We start from the raw sequence: 12,942 nt of genomic DNA, 5'->3' as shown, positions 1-12,942 counted from the left end.
GGGCCCGCCCTGCCAGTGTGTGCCCTCCAGGCACAGGGAATGGAGATAATAGTAGCACTTACCGCCCAGGACTATCGTGGGGGCTGAACATTTTATTGGCAGTCCACACAGCAGGGCTGGCCCGCGGTTGGCACTGTGTAACTGTTAGACGCTGTTGTGTTGGTTTCCCTACCCGTCGTTCCTGGGCACCTTTGACAGTTTGTTTCTCCTGCTGCCGGGCCAAAAAGCAGCCACCCTTCAGATGCTGGAGACAAATGTGCTGGTCCCTAGAGACGTGGGGGCAAGGTCCCTTTGAGAGGAATCATCATGGGATTTTCCAAGGCCATTCTGACCCCTGGCACCCCTCACCTCGCATGCTGCGTTGGGGACCTGACTCCTTTTCAAACACACATGCGCACACACTACAGAGGATCCCCGGTTGACAGCAGTTTGACTTAACAATCCTTTGAGTTTACGATGATGTGAAAGGAAACTCAGACGACCATTCTGGGGATTTTCGGGGTGGGGAAGTGATTTGTTTTGTTTTGTTGAGTACCAGGGATTGAACTCAGGGCCACTCGACCACTGAGCCACACCTCCAGCCGTATTTGGTATTTTATTTAGAGACAGGGTCTCACTGAGCTGCTTAGAGCCTTGCTTTTGCTGAGGCTGGCTTTGAACTCGCGATCCTCCTGCCTCAGCCTCCCGAGCCTCTAGGATGACAGGCATGTGCTACCGTACCTGGCCAGCCATTCTGTTTTTTAAGTGCAGTTACATGAAATATCCAACAAGTGACATGAGATGTCCAATGCTTTCTTATCAAACTGACTTCTGTGAGATGGTTTTGCCGGGCTGTAGGCCAATGTGAGCGTCCTAAGCCTCTGGGAGGCCAGCTGGGCTGGGCTGTGGTGTCTGGTAGGTGGCGGGTATTAAGTGCTTGTTTTAACCTGATATTTTCAGTGTATTAGAAAGGTTCTATGGGATGTAGCTCTATCCTAAATGGTGTTATTTTTTTTCTCCGTGTATCTTTTCTTCTGATCTTGTCCTTGTGACATGGGAGGTTCGAGGAAAGTGGGGAATGGGTGAGATTTTCTTTCTGAGATAAGAAAGAGAGAAATGAAGCTTAGAGTTTCAATTTCTACTGGACCACGTGGTGGCTGGGCGACTCTGGACACTCTGAACCTCTGAACCTCAAATTTCCCATCTGCAAAATAGGGGTATAAACAGTACCTCCCCTAGACAGGTTGCAATGCGGATTAAATTTTATAAATGTACATAAAGTGCTTTGCTCAGTGCCCAGTACAAAAAGCTCAGTATTCGGTGTGGTCGATTTTTAATTATTATGATGTGGTTATCTAAATTGTCAGTTACTGTCGGAAGGAAAAACAAGAAGAAAGTTCTGTCTGAGCAGCTGCCATGAATCACAAAATGAGCCAAGAAAGCTCGGAAAACATCACCCTGAAGTCATGGATGAAACTTCTTAGAACAACAACAAAAGTCAGAGCTAAAGGTCGGGACTGGAGACGTGCATCTGGCAACTGGTGGTATAAATGGAGAAACTGGTGGTATAAAAGGCAAAGATCTACCTTGTTTGGAAGAAAAATCTGAAAGGAGCTTTTATGTTCCAGAAAGAAGAAAAAGAGGGAGTGCTGTAGTTTTGGGGAGTTTTGCAGAAGTTGCAAAGGGAACGGGGGTCATTGGGTTGGGACGCACCTACGGGAAGGGAGGAAGCAGGTGAGGCTCTGCAGGTGTCCTTTAGCAGTCAGCTCTGCACACCCTGAGAAGTGGGGGGACCCTTTTAAGGAAGGCCTGGGAAGCAGACCAAGGTGCATCTTGCCGGCTTAGCACATTTTTTTCCCAGAAATCCAGGAGCAATTTACCCGGCACCCACTGCTGCATCACAGGGTACAGTGTTGAGGTGTTGGGGTTCTGGCCACAATCTGCAGGTGTCCCCACCCTGTGCTGTCAGGCTCAGAGTTGCATGAAAGGGCAGCCAGAGCCCGGGCCCCAGAGGAGAGCCCACTGTTACCTTGCGAACCCAGCTTGCAAGATGAAGACCTGTCGCATCTGCTCCCGTTGGTGGAATTGAGATGTTTTTTCTTTCTTTTCTTTTAATTTGCAGTGTTTATCACACCCACATTCCAAGTCATCCAGCTTCCCTTCCAGAACCGTCTGCCTTGGCAAACGAAATTAGCAACCAAAAGAGTTTAGCTCCCACGGAGAAGAACAAATTCATTTTTACTGCAAATATCAACATGCGAGAGCCCCAACTTGCCCCTGACTCATTCAGGGCACCGGGATTTTTGACTGGAGCAGTGGGTGGTCTGCCTTCACCTGTCTGGACCTCAGTCTTCCCAGCTATAAAAGGGGCCAGCGAGAGCAGCTGCCTTGGAGAGGTGGTTCTCAGCAGGATTGGCACTGTCAGGAGAAGATACTCTTGCTTGTTACAGTGTAGGGCTGTGTGTACTGGCACGGGTTACTGACACTTGGCATCCAGTGGCCAGAAGTGCCACTGACCATGTTTAGGACTGCCCATCATAGCACAGAGTGAATCGACCCAAAATGTGCACAGTGCTGAGAATGAGAAACCTGCTTTAGAGGGCGTGGTGTGGATTCCATGCATTAATCTATGAAACGTGCTTAACACATAGTAGGTGCTCAGTAAATCAGTATTGCTTCTTGGGCTCCTCCAGAGCCTGCCCTTGGGACCCAGTGGTTCCCTGACCTGGGTGGCTATGGTGATCGGCACCACAGAGGTAGACAGATCTGTCAATAACTCTTAAGTTAAAAATTCATTTCAAATCTGCAATGATTTTGCTGTAAAATACAGTAAATAGATTCTTACAGAAAGCCTGAGAATTCCTCCCCATGAATTTTGTGCACCAGCTGTGTGTCATCTGTTCTAATGCATGTTTGGGGTGGAGGGTTTGCTTGTTAGTTTTTTTTTTTTTTTCCTGCTATAATCTGGGTTGTTCAGGTTGTTGGGAAATGGGTTCCTGATGACCAGGGGGCACTTGGAGTCAATCCATTATCCAGTAATACATTCATGTCTACATTCCAATATGGCCCCGGTAACAGTGAGTAGGAGAAATGGGGTAGGGAGGTGCTTAGAACAAAAATTGTAGTTCTGAATATTTCTAAAGAGAGGAAATTTAGGGCCCTAGTTATAAGGAATTGGCTTCTTTTGCATGTTGGTTGCTTCAAACGCTGCTAGCTGTTTGACTCGGTTTCCTTAGCCATTAAGGGAGGGGGCAGGGGTCTCTGTCTCATTGTCTCTCATCCCTGTTTTGGATTCTAGATGTCAAATCTTAATACTCTGTTCTCTCCAGCAACACACTCCAGCCAGGGAGGGCGAATCTTGGTATTCTCCCAAGAGACTAGAAGTCATTAGTTCTACATCAGCTTCAGCTTATAAATTTGCATTTTAAATTTTGAATTTTTTTTTTCAAAAATGTTCCGGGTGCCCTCACTCTACCAAGTGATCTGCAAAGGCTGATGCCTGCCAGTCAACTCAGATGGCCGGGACAGCGCTGCCCTCCCCTGGGGAGGGCTGCGTCCCTCCAGCGTGCCCACCTCGCCTCCCCAGAGCCAAGTGATTCACCAGCCAAGTTACTTTGCAAATTGGGATAAGACGCGTAGGCTATTAGACTTCCTTTTCGTTTTCTTCCCTTCTGGCGATTTAGATGTGAATTCTCTAAGAGCCACTTATTTTTTTTTTTCTTTGTTTTCTTTCCAGAATATGTACTGGTGATAAGAAGTTCAAACTGTACATACTTACGTAATACAGAAATTATAGCGATTTCGCTCTAGAGAAAGTTGCTCTCCACCGCTGGGTGAACTGACACTCTTCTATACAGAGTTTTCTTCACATGTAAATCTCTGCTTTATCAAAAAGAGGTTGTATTTACATGTACAGTTTTGCAACCCCCTTTTGTCTCCCAGCAATGTCGTAGAGACTTTTCCATCTCATGTACTTGGGTATGTCTCATTTTTAACAGTAATGTGGATTTCCATGCTATTATTACATGAGATTCTTAGCGCTCCTCAGGGTCAGTGTAGGCACCTCCCAAAGTGGATTCTCGGATGATCACTTGCCCCACAGAAAGTAGCACTAAGGGAGTGGGGAGATGAGATAAGAAAGGATTGTGAGGGTCGGGGTTGTGGCTTAGGGGTCGAACACTTGCCTAGCATGTGTGAGGCACTGGGTTCGAATCTCAGCACTGCATAGAAACCAGCAAATAAGTGATTGAATAAATAAATAAATAAAATCTATTTTTTTAAAAAAGGAAGGATTGTGAGTTCAAAGCCAGCCTCAGCAACTTAGAAGTAACTTAGTGAGACCCTGTCCCAAAATATAATAAAATAAAAAGGGCTGTGGATGTGGCTCAGTGGTTAAGAGCCCCTGGGTTCAATTCCTGGTGCCCTCACCCCCCCACACACAAAAAAAAGAAAGGGGGGCAAACCAGTTGGGGACATTTGATGAGCGAGGGGTCTACAGTCTACAAGGTCTTCAAAACCACCCTCTGGTTCACTAGAGGGACTCACAGAATGGAACAAAGCCATTGTGTTCATGGTGACAGTTGATTATAGCAAAAGGATTCAGACAGAATTCAGACATGAGTCCAGTTCATGTTGGATTGCAATCCCCAATGTGATGTCAAGAGCCAGGCCTGGGGGTGGCCATTAGGTCCTGAGACCCACGCTCCCAAAAGGAACCAGTGTCCTTACAAAAGACACCAGGGAGCTGGCTTGTCCCTTCTACCATATTGGAAAGTGGTGAGAAGACACCATGAGGAAAAGGGCCCTCACCAGAGTCCAAATTCGCCAGCTCCTTGATCTTCTCAGCCTCCGGAACTATAAGAAATAAATTTTCTTTCTTTCTTCCTCTCTTCCTTCCCTTCCTCCCTTCCTTTCTTTATTATTATTATCTTTTTGGTACCAAGGATTGAATCCAGGGGTGCTTTACACTGGTAAAGAGCCACATCCCCAGTCACCCCCGCCCCTTTTTTAAAAATATTTTTTAGTTGTTGATGGACCTTTGTTTTATTCACTTATTTATCTGCGGTGCTGAGAATCGAACCCAGTGCTCACACACACTAGGCAAGTGCTCTGCCACTCAGTTGCCTAGGCCCTTGCTAAGTTACTGAGGCTGGCTTTGAACTCACAGTCCTCCTGCCTCAGCCTCCCGAGCCACGGGGGAGAAATAAATATTCTGTTGTTTATAAGCCACTCAGTTTTTGGCATTTTGTGATAGCACCCTGAACAGAATGACATCATTCCTGCTCTGTAGCCGAAAAGCGACATTATGTTAAAAAAAAAAAAAAATACATGAGCAAATGGGTTTGGCAGTGTTCCAATAAAACTTTATTTACAAAAACAGGTGGTGGACCGGATCCAGCTTGGAGACTCTACTTTGCCAAACCCGTCTGTGTAAAATATACTTGTATGTGCATTTGTGCAGAAAATTCTGTGGGATAACAGTCCTCTAAGGGAGTGTGTTGGGATTCAAGTTAGGACACTTTTATTTTGAACAGATACTCCAAAAGTCGAACCAACTTGCTCTTCCAGCAAGAGCACATGAGAGTCCTTAAGATTTCCTTTCTTAAAGCCCTTTTCCCCCCCAGGTTTGGTGGCGCATGCCTGTCATCCCAGCGGCTTGGGAGGCTGAGGCCGGAGGATGGCGAATTCAAAGCCAGCCTCAGCAAGGTGCTAAGCAACTTAGTGAGACCCTGTCTCTAAATAAAATACAGAATAGGGCTGGGGATGTGGTTCAGTGGGCGAGTGCCCCTGAATTAAAAAAAAAAAACAAAGCCCTTTCCCAAGGACATAAAACCCATACCCATTTAGGTATGTTATTCATTGATATCCTCAAGCTTTGGACACAGGGAGAAGGAGAGAATGTTTTGCCCCTGGAAGAAAAAAACAAATGAAGCCTAAAACAGTCTCATAATTGTATTCTGTTAGATCTGAGGCCCTCAGGGAAGGGGAGTCTGGAATTCATTCTTGTTTGGTGACCTCCAACCTGTATCCCCCACTAAGCATGTTTCAGAGAAGTCCTGAGTGCTCCCTGTTTTTAAAATTGTTTTTCAAGTGCGTCAAAGAGCCTTAATCCTTTATTAAACAAAGATTCTATTCCTGACATTTCCCTTCTTTTGTAAGGGATTTTCATGTAAATGAAGTCCACCTGTGTGTACTGGGCACATTACCAAATGTACAAAAAACATACATGGTCCATTTTTTCCCCCACAGAGCTGACCCGGCACAGGACCCCAGGAGGGACGTGGCTTTGCGTTTGACTGATCCTACGTCATTAGGTCTTCTTGGTTATTAGATATTGGATGGGGGCGAGAGGGTCTTGTCTTTATTTTTCCACTCCTCTTTTTTTCCCCCCCATTTTTATCATTTGAAATGCTTGGCATGAGCCCCACGGGGGAGAACGGGGCTCGTTAGTGTTCAAGCTCTGTTTGGGGCTGCATATTTTAGCTGTTTTATCTGATAATCGGCCTCCCTCCTGGGATCCCGCCTGCCTTGGCTCGGCTCACGCTGGGTGAGTGTGTGATCTTTCCCCCTCTGCGGCCCTTCATTTATGAGCGACACAGCCTGCTCCCCCATTAGCGGGCTGCTATGCTTCAGCTACCCACATGCACGTAAAGAATTAGACAGAACTTGGCCGGGAAGATAAATCAAGCGAACCATCTCATTAGGGCTTAAAAGACATAAATGAAGCTTGTGCTGGGAATTTACAAAGAAGCCTTCCAAGGAGACGGGCCTCACCCAGGTGGCAGAAGTTGCCCCGGCCGCTTCTCTCAGCAAAGTCGCCTTCTTCCTGGGACAGAAGTTCAGGACCCAATGGCGGTGCAGTCGTTATTGAGCACTTGCTATGAAACCACTTGCTAGGGACCCGGTGATGGGAGCTGGGAGCTTTCCACACACGATGTCCTTGGAACCTCACCTCGACCTGTGAGATGACGTCCTACTAGGAATCCTCTTGCACCAAAGAAGAATCTGAGGTTCAGAGAGATTACCTTCCTCGCCTCACAGTCACAGGGCTCTGTCAAAGGACAGAGCTGGGTTTCACCCCAGAGCTTAACCCTGGTGGTTCTCATGGGGATGAATGACTGTCTCCCCACCTTCGGGAGACTTTTAGGGTGAGGGCTGCTCTTAACATCTAGTTGCTAGACCCCAGAGATGCGGCTACGTTTCTTACAATGCACAGCAAAAGGTCATCCAGCCCACAGCGCCAACAGGGCCAGCACTGAGCAGCTCAGGGGTGCCCACTCAGCTGGACTGCAGCGGCTCACGGGAACAGCTTCTAGAACCATCCACTGCTCTGAGGCAGCCTGGCGAGGCAGGGGACCCTAAGTGCGTAGTGACAGGAATTGCAGCTACCTGGCTGAAAGGGGAGCCAGGGAAAGACTGGGCGGTGGGAGCAGGGCCTGTGTGGTCAGGGACAACAGGACACCCCATGTGGCTTTTGCAGAGAGACTCGCGGGAAGAGGAGGGGAGGGAATCGGGGAACTCTGTCCACGAAAGAAACAGACCCCGACCCCAGAGCAGCGAGCCCATACGCAGAGGCGCAGTGTGGCGGCTAACGGTCTCTGTCTTGTCCCTGCTCTCTGTCCCGTCCCCCCTTCTCTCCCCTCCTGCGCCCTAGTGTTCGGCCACAACATGAAGAGCAGCAACGACTTCATCGGGAGGATTGTCATCGGCCAGTACTCCTCGGGACCCTCCGAGTCCAACCACTGGCGACGGATGCTCAACACCCACCGCACGGCCGTGGAGCAGTGGCACAGCCTGAGGTCACGGGCGGAGTGTGACCGCGTGTCCCCTGCCTCCCTGGAGGTGACCTGAGGGCCGCAGGGGCCACGGCTTTCAATTGCTTAAAGAAAAAAAAAAAGACAGAAAAAATGTGTCACCTCCCTATTCCATCCACACCTGCTCACACTCCTCCGCACAGACACACACACACACACACACACACACACGCTCACCTACGACCTCTCAGAACCGAGAGGAAGCAGATTATTGACCACACAACGGCCGCCCTCACTGAGGGAGGCCTGAGAACTTTCTAGAAGCCCCGTGACATCTCGAGCGCTGAGTGGGCCAAGGGACTTACTGCCAGCGCTGCTCCTGTTGATGCCCTTGTCCCCAAATGCACTTTGTACCCCGAGGGGAGAAAGGGCCTCCTGAGTGAGCCAATCTCCAAGACTAAGTTGAGCGAGAGTTTGGCCAGCAGGTGGGAGCCCTGATCCCCCCCGTCCTGAAACCCATCCCTGGACAGGCGGCCGTTCCCTGGGGCTCTCCAAACCCAATACCTCTCTCCAAAGGTGTAAGTATCGTCGTCTCCTCCCTAGTGACTGTCACATAGAGATTAGACTATTTGGAGAAACCAAATAGCCACACACACGCAGAACTACCCCAAGCGTGAGAACCCTCTCCTGGCTGAACTGAACCTGTCCTTGTGTCAGCTTACCCCAGGGGACTGACTCCCCAGGGGCCTGTGCGTGTCTCTGTGTGCATGTGCCCCTCCGCTGAACACTTCTGTGCCTACGTGTCCTGGAGAGCAGGTACCGGCCAGGACCCCCGCCCTGAGCATGCCCTTCTGTCCACCTCCCGCACCCTGTGAGATTTCACCCAGTCCCCGTGTCCTCTGTCTGTCGAAGACCCCTCCCCCTCCGGATGTGTGTGTGTGTCGAGTCACTAGGACGTGATAGGGAAAAGCTGACGTTTTCTGACCGAATCCTGGCGATGAAGACCCACCAGGGACTCCCGTGGAGTCACGTGGCCACACACCCCATCCATGATCACCTCCTTCTTAACCACACTCGGAGGAGCTTGGTGTGTCCGTGTGTGGACCGAGTCCCCTCTCACGTGCTGAGGAATTAGTGTAGAATTAGCACAGGTCTCTCCCTCTCCCTGTTGGATGCTTCTGTGTCTTTCCCCCCAGTGTACCGTCTAGCGTGATGAGGAGCTGTTTATTGAAATTAAAGATTATTTATTTGTGCCATGTATTGGTGTTTTTTTTTTTTTTTCCTTCGTGAACGTGGGATAGAAAGGATGGAGGGGCTGGGGTGGTGGCTCAGTGGTAGAGCACTGGCGTACAGCCTGCCATAGTGGGATCCGACAGCCAGTCATGCTGGACCTTGTGGGTAACATTAGCGTGGGGTCCTGGAAGGAAGAACAGCTAAAACATCAAAGTGTATTGATCCGAAGACTGAGAGGAGAATCTGCCAAAAGAGAAGACAAGTGCCCGGAAATTAATCCCAAGTAGTTGAAGCAACAGGGGAAGTTCTGGCTTCAGGCATAGCTGGATCCAGGAGATCACGTGAGGCTTCTGTTTTCTCACTCCATCTCTGGACCGACTCTTCCCATTTATATGAGCATCATGGTTGTCATGGGGATTAAGCCCAGGGCTTGATGCATGCTAAGCAACAGCTCCTGTTCTTAAGGCCCAGGTTAAATTGTCCCTCCCTTATTTCCAAGACTGAAATAAGCGCTCCTTCCTGACCTCCGCATGACAAAGGCTTGTGTGCCTATTTAACCCTTTGTACTAACATCTCCCACTTATTGGTGGCCGTCCATGAGCCACGCAGTGTGCTAACCCAGTACAGGTGCTATCTCATTTAATCCTTATCGCAGCCTTTTGAAACCGAAGCTTTAGGACATTAGGTGGCACACTTCATGTCACCCCAATGCTGACAAATAGGAATACAGACTATTTCCCCATGGCTCACACACTGGCACTGGGACTCTTTGCTCCAAAACTGCTTGACTTGACCCAGGTAAATGCCACGTGGACTGAGATGTGTCACCCCCTCCTGGCCACATTGGGTATTGCAGGAAGGGACCTGGGGGGTCTCCGGTGACTCCTGCTCTGAAGTGATTTGGGGTCAGTTATGTCCTCAGGAGAGGACGGGAGGGACGGCTTCCTTGCTGTGGTGGAACAGAGGTCAAAAGCATGAGTGGATCGAGGGAGGACAGGGGTACGGTGGCGTTCAGGACAAGAGATGGGGTGCTCGTCAATGGGGCCGGGGCTCTAGTGCCAAAAGAACCCTGGTTCCAGTCCTGCGCCCACCACTCCTTCCCTGCGTCCCTTGCACAAATCCCAAACACCTACCAACAGGTTCCTTTTTGTCCTGAATTCCTCAAAAACCAACCCCAGGGGAAGGACTTGGGTGCAGATAGTGCCCTGGGGGGGACCGAGAAAAGACCAGGAGAAGAAAAGCAGCTGCGCTCATCAGCAGGGGGCCGGGCCGGGGCTCAGTTGTGCCGCCCGTGGATACGCTTGTGGGGAAGGTGGAGGACTTACCTGCTGACCCTTGTCCCTCGGGCTTGAGGTTTGCCCCTAGAGGGACTCATATTTGGCCTGTGGCCTGCGGGCTGAGCAAGGCCAGCCCTGGATAGAGAGGTGGGCGCCCTTGACCTTCATGGCCCAGGTCCCTGCAGGCCCCACCCAGGGGAACCGAGGGACACTGGGATAGTGGCAGATGGGCACCTGCTACCCTCTAGGAATCACAAGGGGATTGACGAGGCACCGTGGGAAGTGCCACCTCACTTGCCCCCCCCCACACTGCAGCTTCCAGGGGACCTGGTCATCTGCTTCACCCTAGGGGAAGCCGGGGTTTACTGGGGTAAGTCGGGAGCAAGCCGTGGTGGGGCTTGAAGACCAGCCAGGCCTCCCCGACCAGAGCCTGGTGTGGTTTGAACCGTGTCCCCCCAAAAGACGTACTGGAACCCTCACCCCCAGGACTTCAGAACGTGGCCTTGTTTACGGACAGGGTCTTACAAAGCTAATGGAGAGGAAGTGAGGCCGCTGGGGCCATCCCTGACATTGTGGCTGGTGTCCTCATGCAAGGCGGGATTCAGACACAGACGGACACACGGGGAAGATGGTGTAAAGACAGGGAGACAGGCCACGTGCCTGCTGAGGAGAGGAAACAGATTCTCACCGGGCCCCAGAGGAACCCACCCTTGCCTATACCTGGACCTCAGGCTTCCGGCCTCCAGAACGGAGACTGTGAGCCCGCCAGTGTGGGGCACTGTGTCCAGGCAGCCCGTGCACACTAGTTGGCCTCAGGAACCTCTGATTCAACCAACCAATGATCAAAAAAAAAAAAATGTTTTAATTGCATCTGTATTACACACGCACAGACTTTCCATCTGTGCTCAGTCCCTAAACAATGCACATAACGGCTATTCACATAACGTTGGCCTCGTATTGAGGATCGCATGTAATCCAGAGATGGCTCCGGGTGTGAGGGAAAGACCACAGCATTCTGTGGAAGGGACTGGTGCACCTGCAGATTTGGGTATCTGCGGGGCAACCTGGAACCAGGTCCCCTCCAACACCTAGGATTCAGAGAGGGTGTGGCCAACGACTGCTGGAAAACAGGGCGTCCAGCGCACGGGGCTGATGGGCAGGTTTGCTGGGTACCTGGTGGTCCTCGTCACCGGGCACACCTCTGGCTGCGTTTGCTGGTTGACTGGAAGGAACAGTGTTAGGACAGACCAGAGCCACGTCTCCAGGAATAGAGTTTGTCAGGAGATGAGAGAGTGTTGGAAGGGGACAGGGGATGGAGTTTCTATAGAAACCAGGGCCCGAGGTGCTCTGTTGTGGGCTACCCACCGGTTTTAATTAGCATCCTCCTCCCCCTCAGGTAGGAGGTGGGAAGAGAGAGACACGGGTCACTCAGACACCCTCTTTGAGGTGTGGGGACCTGAGTTCAAAACAGCAGTGGTGGGCGGGAGCAGCCGTGGAGAGTTAAAGTCACCTTTTATGCTCTGTCTCCTGGATCAAAAGGCATGGGCCTCCTCCTTCCTCCTCGTAGCAACTCTGAGCTCAGGCCCCAGCCCAGGGCGCCTCAGGAATTCGGTCCCACACACCCTGGGACCTGACAGAAGTCGCCGACTCCTGCCCAGCCCTGCTCAGAGGGTTCAGATCCTGGAGAACCAGGAACAGCTATATTCGGGCACTGGTGTTTCTCTCCCAGCAAGCTCTCTGTTCCTGTCTGCTTCTCTTCCACTGCTAGTGGGATAGCTCTCCTTTTTCAGTGTTCAAAAATACTATTTAGAAATAACTTCAGAATGATTAGAAGGTAAAAACTGATACCTAGAAAGAAGAACGAAGGGCAGGTTGGCTCCCCCGTTATCGTTTGGGCACTGTGTTAGATTTCCATCATTATAACGAAATGCCTGAGGCAGGATACTTATGAAGAAAAGAGGTTTATCACAGTTTTTGAGGATCAAAGATCAAGATCAGGTAACCCTGTTGGCTTGGCCTCTGCTGAGGGCAGCGGATGGTGTCACATCATGCGAGAGTGTATGTAGGAGCAAGATGTCGCTTTTCAAACCAGGAAGGGGGGCGGGGGGCTGGCTTGCTGCTTCAAAACCTTAAGGGGTTGCAGGAGAGCTATCTTAATCCCTTTTGTGATAGTCAGCTTTTTGTCACTGGAATCAAAATACCCCACCAGAGCAGTTTGGAGGAGGAAAGGTGTATTTTGGCTCCTGGTTTCAGGGGTTCAGTTCATGGAGGTCTGGCTTCATTGTTCTGGGCCCAAGAGGAAACAGGGTGTCATGGTGGAAGGGTGTGGCCGAGGAGAGACCTCCGCTCATGGTGGCCAGGAAGCAGAGAGAGGGAGAGAGACCACAGGGAAGATGCGCCCTCCCAGGACACGACCCCAGTGACCCCCCCCTCCAGCCACCCACCTGCCTACAGTCACCCCCAGTCAGTCCATTCAAACGAGGTTACGGTTCTCAAAATTAATCACTTCCCCTCTGAATATTTCTGCATTAACACGGAAGTTTGGGGGGACACCACATATCCAAACCGTATCTCCTTCAAAGGAAAGTCCTCACAAGGACACGAGGACCTCCCCTTCCCGATACTGCCACCCTGAGTGCCAAGCTCCCAACATAGGGACCCTTGGGGGCACCCCAACCACATCCAAACCACAGGAGGTA

At 50.6% G+C, this 12,942-nt stretch overlaps 1 protein-coding gene across 3 annotated transcripts in view; it reads left to right on the top strand.

Annotated features, from left to right (window-relative positions):
- Positions 1–8,989, top strand: part of Syt17 (synaptotagmin 17) — a 60,105-nt gene extending 51,116 nt beyond the window's left edge. For all 3 annotated transcript variants that reach the window (XM_071605269.1, XM_027940883.2, XM_071605268.1), the window contains one exon: positions 7,634–8,989. In XM_071605269.1, coding sequence (XP_071461370.1) covers positions 7,634–7,830 — 197 coding nt within the window. In that variant the 3' untranslated portion in view covers positions 7,831–8,989. The remainder of the gene's footprint in view (positions 1–7,633) is intronic.
- Positions 8,990–12,942: the final 3,953 nt, after the last annotated feature.

The sequence above is a fragment of the Marmota flaviventris genome, chromosome 19, assembly GCF_047511675.1.
Source record: "Marmota flaviventris isolate mMarFla1 chromosome 19, mMarFla1.hap1, whole genome shotgun sequence".
In the NCBI taxonomy this organism is placed as follows: domain Eukaryota; kingdom Metazoa; phylum Chordata; class Mammalia; order Rodentia; family Sciuridae; genus Marmota; species Marmota flaviventris.
The sequence above is the reverse complement of the archived record's forward strand: the minus strand, read 5'-3'. Positions and strand labels throughout refer to the sequence as shown.